This window comes from Quercus lobata, chromosome 3 (genome assembly GCF_001633185.2).
Source record: "Quercus lobata isolate SW786 chromosome 3, ValleyOak3.0 Primary Assembly, whole genome shotgun sequence".
Classification (NCBI taxonomy): domain Eukaryota; kingdom Viridiplantae; phylum Streptophyta; class Magnoliopsida; order Fagales; family Fagaceae; genus Quercus; species Quercus lobata.
This window is the reverse complement of record NC_044906.1, coordinates 24,987,728-24,997,946: the sequence shown is the minus strand read 5'-3', so window position 1 is coordinate 24,997,946 and position 10,219 is coordinate 24,987,728. Positions and strand designations below refer to the sequence as shown.

Below are 10,219 nucleotides of genomic sequence, written 5' to 3'. Positions count from 1 at the left end.
AAATTAGGGACAAAATGGTCTTTTAGGATGAAATTGGTAGGTTTTAAATTGTGTTGGACCTAGTTGGATATTATGACAAATCTCAGGGTAGGTTTGTGGAATTTACCCTAAAGTGTAAATAATAAGACTTATGGTTCATTTGGTTTGAAAAGAAGTAGAGGGAACAGGATAGTGGAACAAATTAAAATTGAGAATTTCATGAATAACAATTTAAATGATTTTTTTCATTTATTTTAAATAAATTTATATTTATATTATAAGTAGCTATTTTATATTTTTAAATATACAAACATCACATGTATTATATATAAATTTGGGAAATTTTATTTATATTTATTTCTAAACATATCTCATTTATATGCATGGGGTTACAAATTAATTGGTTTGGTACAATTTTTCACTCTAAAATTTAGAGAGATGTGCATACCCAAACTGGTTGACCAATTCATCCATTCTGATGACTTCCCTCAAAAGAAAGACTATGACAAAAATATATATATATATATATATATATATATATATAATAAAATTAAGTAGGCTCAGACCATTAAAATAAGTCACATGCTTACTTGCAAGTTTCAGCATGATCCCCCACCTAAAATAAACCAAGTGGACAAAAAAACTTTTCGTGTTAAAATCAGTGCCCCAGAAGAAAACATTTTGGATTAAAATTTAGGCCTAATCTGATTTTGACCTATTTGTCTATGAAAAAATTGTAAATGTAACAAGAGTTCCTTTCAACAATCTAATTACTGTTTACTTATTCGTACTTACGATTTGACATTTTACATTTGACAAAGGGTGCTCAGTCGCTTTTGAGGTTCTAGAAGTTCTAGATTGGAGAAGGTTACCAAACATGATTTTAGTGTTTTCGGTTTTATTTTTTATTTTTTATTTTTTATTTTTTATCCCCCCCCCCCAAAAAAAAAAAAAAAAAAAAAAAAAAAAAAAAAAAAAGGAAGAAGAAGAAGAAGAAAGTTTCGTCTTAAAAGCCAGTCCCTTAAGGGGGAAAAAGTTGAAAAAAAGACTAAAAGAGAATATCGAAATTTCGGATAAGTCACAGAACTTGTTGCTTCAATTTTAATTAATGACTTTTAATTAATGATTTATGTTTTACATTGAAACCTCAAATTGAGGAATTTTATATTGGAAAATTGTCTCAAATTCTTATTTTAACTTAAAAAGTTAATTGGATTTTCTTGTTGGTGTGGAAGGAAGGTATTTTTTTTTTTTTTTTTTTGTTAAATAAATAATTGGTATTTTATGTCAAAGAAGTAATGTACTCATTCGCTAAGAAATAAGGATTGAAGTTCTATAAATAGGATTTGATGGCTTTCGCGCAAGAGTCATTCCTATGGTATAATTAGGTATGAAACTAAGAGAGATAAAAATTGATTGGCTAAATTGTAAATTACACCGTTAAAATTTGGGGTATTTGTATTTTACACTGGGAAGATTCAAAATTTGAATTTTATATGTTGAAGTTCTATTCTATTTGCATTAGTAGTTATTCCATCCATATTTTTCATTAAGTGCCACATAAGCTTGCCTCGCATATTTAGTTTATCCAATAAAAAAAGATGTCACGTCATTTTTATTTTGCATTGTCATTTTTAATTATTTAAATTTTTTTAGGCTACAAAAATGATATGACATCATTTTATTGGACAAACTAAATACACGTGACAAGTTTACGTGACACTTAACCAAATTTATGAATGAAGAGGCCATTGGTGCAAATAGAATAAAACTTCATGGGGTAAAATCCAAATTTTAAAACTTCATGGTATAAAATCTAAGCACCCCCAAACTTTAAGAGTGTAGTTTATAATTTAGTGAAATTGATTTTTCACTTGGGAGGTAGCACAAGAAAAGAGACAATAAAGCTTGGATTTTCTCTGCATGTTTTTGTAGAGCTCACAAATGAAGAAGAGTTTGTGAGTGCAGTGTGTGTTACTAAGCAAAGAAAAATAATGGATTTTTTTTTCTTTAGCAGTGAAGTGAAACATAAATAAGGGAAGTTAAGTTTGGGTTTTCTTTAGGAGAGATTTTAGGAGAAATTATTAGGTCTTTTAGGAAGACTACTTATGTGGTCTTCCCAATCAATGAGATAATATCATTTATGCAAATGCGTGAGTGAACTTCCTAATCAACACAAGAAATAAAAAATAAAAAATACAAAGTGATGTCACATTTGCATAAATAAAATCATTTTATTAGTTGGGAGGTCAAAGAGGACTACGTCAGTAGTCCTCCTGGTGGACCTAATAATTTCTCAGATTTTAGATGCTACAATCATAAAAAGTCCTCTAAAGAGGAGACATTATTGTATTTAGAGTGGATCACGACCAACCAAATCAAGATTCTCTTTGGTTTTGGGTATGAACTAAAAATTTCAAACCATTCTACTTAGCCTCCATTTGGATACCAATGAAAAATAAAAATTATTTCATCATTCAGCTTATTTTTAGTACTATTCATAGGCCCCACTACATTTTTTGGTACTATTCATGGGCTCCACTGTACTATTTCAGCTAATTTTTACTTTTATCTACAGTACTTTCAACAATAAATTTTTGGTTACAGCAAAATAAGTGGTATCCAAATAAACCCTTAATGCCTTGATTTGTAACCACAGCCCATGGTTTTGATTGTACTTCTAAAGTAGATAATTTTGTAAAGATTTTTGTATAGAATTTATTACACAATTTTAGTCAAAAGTAACTTTTTCCTTGATACATGAATCTTTTTATTTTCATAAATCATAATTAGCTTAATTCTAAAGGTCAAATCTTGAGGTAATAGTAAGTGCTGCTGTAATGCCCCCACATATCTTTATTTGAAGTTATTATATATATATATACACACATAATCGATAGGCCATAAGTACTTTTGTTAGTAATTGCAACCTATTACCCCACTAAGTCCACATTTTTGATGCATTAAATATAGGGTAGAGGAAGAGATGAATTAGAGTTTCATCACCAAGAAGGCTAGGAGGTGTATTTTTCCCTTGGAGTTTAAAACACATACAATTAAAGAGGCAAACAAATTGTTCAAGATATGATTTCTCACTGTCAGAGACAAAAATTAAAAAGGCTTGCATGATTATTCCATATGAACGCATGAATAGGTGATAAGCCTTTAGAAGTTTTGTGTCTTACAATTTTAGTAATGTTGTTTGGATAAGGCCAATATATAGATTCAAAAATTCTTGTTTTTATGTTATTAAGTGATTTTTTTTCACGAAATCCCTGAATGCTCATAACAGTGCGATGAATAGAGATTTTTTATATATAAATATAAAAAAGGATTTAGTCTCAAAAGTTCCTGGAGTTAACACAACCTTGGAGTAGTGCTGAATTCTTGACTCTTATTGTAATCTATAATATTGTTTCAAGTTTCAAAAATTTTAGTCAATACATGCTATAGGTTGCTAAGTCCTACGGGTAGAGATTTTCCATGGATACTACAAATATATATTTGGATCTTATAGAGTATTTCAGGGTGGCCTAGAATATCAATTGTGGTTATAGAAATTTGTCTGAACTCTAGTAGTACAGATTAGTTTTGGGGAAATATTGTTGCGGTGGGACTTTGATAAGGAATATTAAATTGCTTAATTCAATGGTACATACGAAAGTAGTTTTCTTACCTAATTTTTGTAGGACAGTAGGAAACAAAAGGTTTGTAAGGATTAGATTTCATGCTTACTGATTAAAACATTCTTTTGTTTAGAACTTACGGAAGATTAAAGTGTTCAACTGTGTTCAAATGTATTGCAAGAGAGGTAAATAATTATGCATAATATGCACAAATTTTATCCTTTAGGTTCTTAGATGTCAAAGGTTTTCAAAAGTAATGTTTTTAAATTTACGTTTTCTAAAGTTTATCGAAAGTATTTTTTCATCATTGAAAGAAAAACTTCGACTTTTAAATAGTGTTTTAAAGAGAAACTTCAAATTTTAAATAACATTTTGAATGTCCAAATCTTGTTTAAAAGATGATTTCTAAACTAAAGTATTTTCCGAAAAGAATTGTGTTTCAATGTAAGTTTTCTAAAAAGATTCTTGTTCTATAAATTGTTTAAAATCCAAGTGATTTTCAAAGTCATATTCCTTTTTATTTTTTCTTTTTCCAAATGGTATTTAAAACATTTCTTTTAGCAAATTGAGCTTTCAAACTTACTCAAGAATTATAAAATATTTATATAAACTCCTCAGTTCTTATTCATTTTCTATGAGAGTCAAGCATCATTTGATTTATGTTCAATTTGATATTGTGATCTTCAATATGCCTCTGTATTTGGAATAATTGTTAATATCAAATAAATGATTCTATTTTGTATAAACTTTGCTTTTGTGATACGTGACTCAAAATAAGTGTTTTTAGAATTAATCAGATATATGTGTAAGTCACCTCACAGGGTTGTATGTGAGAATAAATGTTGATCCCTCATCAGTAGAGGTTAGATGTTGGTATCCGCTCAAAAATTGTATGTGAGAATATGTAATATGTGTATATGTGTGACATTGTGCTCTGATCAATTATTTGTATGTGTTTTTGAATGATTTTAAGATTTGATTACTTATGTATTAAGTGGTTCATTATATGTTTTGGAAAACCATATTGGATATCATTGAGTGAATTTGTGAAATCAAAATACTCCTGTTTTGTTTGACTCTATTCTGTTGTGTATTGTGTATAATTGCTTACTAAATGTGTGGCTCACCCCATCATTACAATTTTCAGATTAAAGTTTAGTTGGAAAACAGAACTTTTGGATCACTTCGTAAGGTGCAAGGTAGAGCATGAGAGTTTTTAGGCGACTTCAATAATGCTTGAAGCCTTATAGGATTTTTTTTTTTTTTTTTTTTTTGTTATTTTTACTTCGCTTAAGATTTTTCAGCATTTGAAGATTATTTCTAAATTGTGGATTTTAGATATTGTAAGAGGTTTATTAAGAGCATTGTTTATTTGAGAGTTTTATTTAATCTTTGGAATATTTATGTTTATTGAGTTATGTAAGCTCAGTAAGTTGTCATGCATCTAAATTCATATTCTAGGGATTTGGGTCTTGATAGCTGCAATAACAATTGATTGGTTATTCTTTAGGAATAACTATTATATTATGGATCATTAAGTATCAAACGTGCCCTAAGTGCTTGTACATTTCGTTTGGCTTTTTCTTTTCTTTTTTTTTTTCCTTCTTCTTAATTTTAGAAAAAAAAGTAGAATAAGCTAAGTTCCAATAAATATATAAATAAATGATGATGTATGCACATCAGTGTTTAATAGACAAAACAACTACAGATAATCCTAATTTTTATTCTACTGTCTTCTATACAGCAGCCATTCTCCACCCATGACTGTGTTTCAGACTTATTAATACAAGCTTTGTACATAAAAATGCAGGAGAAAAATGAAAACAACAATGCTCCATATGATTCAGACAAAAACAAAAGCTCCAAATGAATTTGTATACGTATATGTGTATGTCAAATATCTCGCACTATATGTGATGATGGAACTAGAAGCCGTATAGGAGAGACAAGCTTGCTAGATCTTCATGTAATACTATGCAACCTACTACTTCCAGAAGACCAGACCCACTGACACCATCAATAGAGTCATCCAATGGAAATTTCCTGGCAGAAATGAGTTTGCTGGAAACAAAAAGAAAGGAGATCAACATCAGATTTGTGACTTTTTAGTCAGTTAATGCAATTTTTCTTTTTACAACAATAATAAAGTTTTAATCTCAAAATTTTGGGATCAACAATAAATCCTAATCAAATTAGTTAGGATTATGTCTGCAATATTTCCATTTTACATGTACATAATTTGATTATGATATCAAGAGATAGCGCATAATTGTTTAGAGTACACATCTCATAAAGTAAAAGTCTTTTGTTCAAAATTTCTATTTATCCTCCTTTTGAGAACTTATGAAAGAACACTTAAAAAAATAATCTTGCTTATTATATATATATTTAGTCATGATCTAGGAGCAATAATTCTTGTTTGAAATAGTTTGGCCTAAAGTGATATTGTTAAATTTTAAGACGTGGGCATTCATAAAAAATTAAGATGTGAGAAGGACCATTATATTGGAAGGTTTTGTTTTGGCATTATATGTATAAAGTTAGAAACAATCTCACACACAAAGAAGAAAAAATGAGGTTCTAATATATATACTACAAACTCCACACAAAAGCCATAATAATTAAACATAGATTGGGCTAATTTTGACTTTACATTATTGTCTATATTATCATCATAACATAATTAACCAATTGGTAGGTGTTAATTTGAACACAACAATACAAGATGCACTCAAGTCAACTGTGTAGACGTTTAAGCTTATGTAACAATTGCTTGCCCAGAAAAGCAAAAAATCTTATGTAACAATTCGGTATGTGACATCTGTCTTTGAACAATTCTTTAAAGCCGGCCAAGTCTTGCAAAAACTTAGGGAATATTCTTTCGACAAAATTTAGGAACTCTTCAAACTTCCTTTACATCTTTTTATTAGATGTAAATTTTAACAAATTCTTATATTTTCTTATTATACTCTATATTTGTAAAATTTCAAAAAAATTAAAAATTAAAAACTATATTATCTTCTCAAAAAGGAAAAAAAAAAAAAAAAGTTATATCATCAATCATTTAAATTTCAAAATTTTTTAATCTTAAATTATGTATAAAAAATATTTTTATAGATCGAATAGTAATAAACATCTTGATTTGAACGAAATTTGATATGCAGGTTAAGAACACAGAGAACATGCAGATTTTCAAAATATATAACCATGTTAATTTTTTAGTAAGAGTTTAAAGAATTTCTTTCCAAACTATTTTTTTGGTAAAAAGAAAAAAACTTTTTTCATAATAATATAATAAATCAAGACCCAATGAAATCTTCAATTCCTAGAAAATAATTATTATCCACGTAGATTTGTTAATTTCTACCATGTTCATAAAAAATGAAAAAAAAAAAATCCTTAAAAAAAAGGAGCCCGAACCCGAGACTGAAAAAAAAATATCAAGAAGAAATGCTTTGCACGTTCAATATTCTCACCTTGACTAGTCCCACTTCCACCTGAAGAACTACTATTTGAAACTTTAATCCCAAGCGATGCACAATCCGATCCAAGTGTACCTTAATACACAAAATTCCAAAGCTCCAGTCAGTATTTTACTATTTTTCATATATATTGCATGATTATCATTATTATATTAATTAAATAATCAAATGCACCACTTCTCATTAAGTTTTGGAATAAAAATGATAGTTAAAAACTTTTTTTATTCTTCTTATACAAATTAACACAACAGGTTCAGGTTTTTCAAGAATAAATTAAAAAAAAAAATAAGAGGTTCAGGTTTTTACATTCACTGTAGCATGGGAAGACTGATATGTTGAGAAGATTATAAGAACCCGACTGGCATGTACAGAGATGTCTATATGTCTGGTTCCGGGTACATGACCCTAGTCCACAATAGGACCAGTAGCAAGCTATAAAAATAAATAAATAAGAAAATATTTATAAATTAGTCCAAAGGTAGAGAAATTGATTAAGATTTAATCAAAATTATTATATTGTAATTACGGTCAAAGGCAGATAGGTTGTATGGATTCGTTTTTTCTGGAACTGGAGGAGGGGTTGGCTGGCACCCAGAGTATTTCAAAGTACCTGCACAAACAAGAAATTTAAAAGAGTTAAAAGGCATGCATGCATGAAAATTTGACTTATTTTGTTAATTAAAATCACAGATTTTTTTATTTTTTTTCTAATTAATAATATTCAACTATACAAATATTGGACCATATGTCTATATGTTCATTTATGGTGCCAAACTATTGTGGACAATGATGTTTTTTGTGCAGCTTTAGTTGAATTTCCTTGTTCATAGTGGGTGAAAAGTCAACCAGTTCTTCTCCCCCAACTTTGTTCACGGTATATGAGATTGATTCACTAGGATGATCAGTATCCAAAGAGGAATAGAAGAGAAAATACCTTTGAGTCTGGGTTTCAAAGTACCAATGGTTCATAATAATTTTATTATTTTAATAATTCGATAATTATAACTTATAATAATAGAAAAAGAGATATTCGCACCTTGGTTCTTCTAATAAATGAGAATAGAGACAATATTTATATAAGTCATTTAATTTTATAAAGACTTGATTACATTTTATAGCATCGCTCTCTGTAAGTTCTATGGCCTAAGGTTTTTTTTTTTTTTTCCTTACAACAATTTGGGTTTGGCCAAATATTACTCACTCTTATGCCGTTGACTTTTTTTCTTTATCCGCCCCAGAATTAAGACTCCTCACATACTCATGCACTCAGTGCATGAGAAGGTACCATCCAAACTAATGAGTGGGGCCATTCTTAATTTCTTATATGCACCTAAGTTGTATAGTACTCTATCAAGCAAAGGTAACTCAGAAAATAATAATAATAATAAAGAGTATTTCTTGTGGGAGAGGTTTATAGTATACAATCATAAATAATTTATTTTAAAAAAATGAAGAAAAAAGAACTTACAATTAGGTATCACACAGGGAAGAAATGCGAGATCCGCATAACCATCATCATTACGCTTCCAACCTTGATCGCATTGACACTGGAAACCAAGTGGGTAACTTAGATCTGCTACGCAAGTTCCCTTTCCACATTCCACTTCTTCACACACCCTTGCTGCAATTCAAACCCAAAAAAAAAAAGCATTATTGAGTGTTTCTGGGGTTTATTTTATGATCTTTTTGAGTAAGAAGATCAAAGCGTACGCTTATATGTAACATGTTCATGTGTATATGACACCCAAAACAATCAGCTAAAAGTACAAAGAAGAGGGTGGAAATACCTAAGAAAGGATCAGTATTATTTGCTCCTAGTGCAGACATGGGAAGCAGTACCACAAGCACAGCTAGAAAAGCCACTAACTTAGAGGAAGCCATTTCTTTCACCAAGAGAGAGAGAGAGAGAGAGAGAGAGGTTTTGAAAGAGAAGGTGAGGGCTGAAGAGATGTGATCCCATATCATTATGGCTATATAAAGACCTCAGAATTTGAAGTTTTCTTCGTAGAAGCTTCTGTGAAATGGTGACTTTTTTGGTCATATTCATAGTTTTTTTTTTTGCTAAACTGGTCATATTCATAGTTAGGGATCGTTTGTAGTCTATTGATTATACCTTGTTTTACAATCTATATCATTCCTGCCCAATAAATAATCTATGTTGATTTATCTTGTTTAGTTGACTAAATATATTTTCTAAATGGATTTGGTAGAAATATTTCTATCTTTCAAATCACATAAACTTGATGAGCATAATTAACAAGGATTTCTAAATGCATGCAACGTATAGTAATCTCTAAGTTCTCTTATTACCTTACCAAAATATATTGTTCCCTCAATACTAAAATATTAATGTTATTTGTTGTCATATCATATGGTATACGCTGAAAGGTTTAATTTAGTTACCTCTATAAAAAATTAAAAAAAAAAAAAAAGAAAACCAATTTGATTGAATAATTTTTGGGATTTTTTTTGGCACATTTTCATAAGCTTTTGCAATTTGAACTAATATTATATTGAGAACCATTCGACCACGTCTATTTCTTTTTTTTCTTTTTTTTTCGTTAAGCGAAGTTTGGGCTTCAAGTTTCCTTTTGGGTTTGGTAGTGAAATGACTTCGCGCGTGAAGGTTTAGTCAGCTGCAGAAGAGATAGCGGTCCAAGTCTTCCTTATTTTTTGATCACAAAGTCTGCCGTATCTTGCTGAATAATTTATTCTAAAAATATCATACCTTTCAAGTGGATAAAGTTTGACTACAAACTATATTGTTTCTACTAAAAAGTTTAACGAGATTACATATTTTAAAAATCTAACTATCTTTTACAATTAGTTAATTATCCTGAATTTTTTAGAAATTTTGCAAGTATAAAGAATATAAAAACAAAATATAATCTAATAGTAGATTTATTAAAATTCACATTTAATAAAAAAAATATATTGAGTGGAGTTGTAGTTTTTTACTACAACCAAATTTGTTATCAAACTTTGTCCCTTGAAAATTATATGTGTGTATATTTTAATTAAAATCATCTTTTAAACTAATGAGTTTACATTATTATATAAAATCGTGTTATAAAAGTATAATTTCTTTATTCTACCAAACTTAAAATTGTATCTAATTAAAAACACGGTTTT

At 29.0% G+C, this 10,219-nt stretch overlaps 1 protein-coding gene across 1 annotated transcript; it reads right to left on the bottom strand.

The window, feature by feature from the left end:
- Window positions 1-5,237: 5,237 nt before the first annotated feature.
- LOC115981910 lies at window positions 5,238-9,045 on the bottom strand. The gene is made up of 6 exons (XM_031104339.1): window positions 8,875-9,045; window positions 8,556-8,708; window positions 7,614-7,697; window positions 7,394-7,519; window positions 7,082-7,162; window positions 5,238-5,666 (listed from the first exon to the last, which is right to left on the bottom strand). Exons 1-6 carry the CDS (start codon window positions 8,966-8,968, stop codon window positions 5,590-5,592), a joined length of 615 nt encoding a protein of 204 aa, XP_030960199.1. The 5' UTR covers window positions 8,969-9,045; the 3' UTR covers window positions 5,238-5,589.
- Window positions 9,046-10,219: the final 1,174 nt, after the last annotated feature.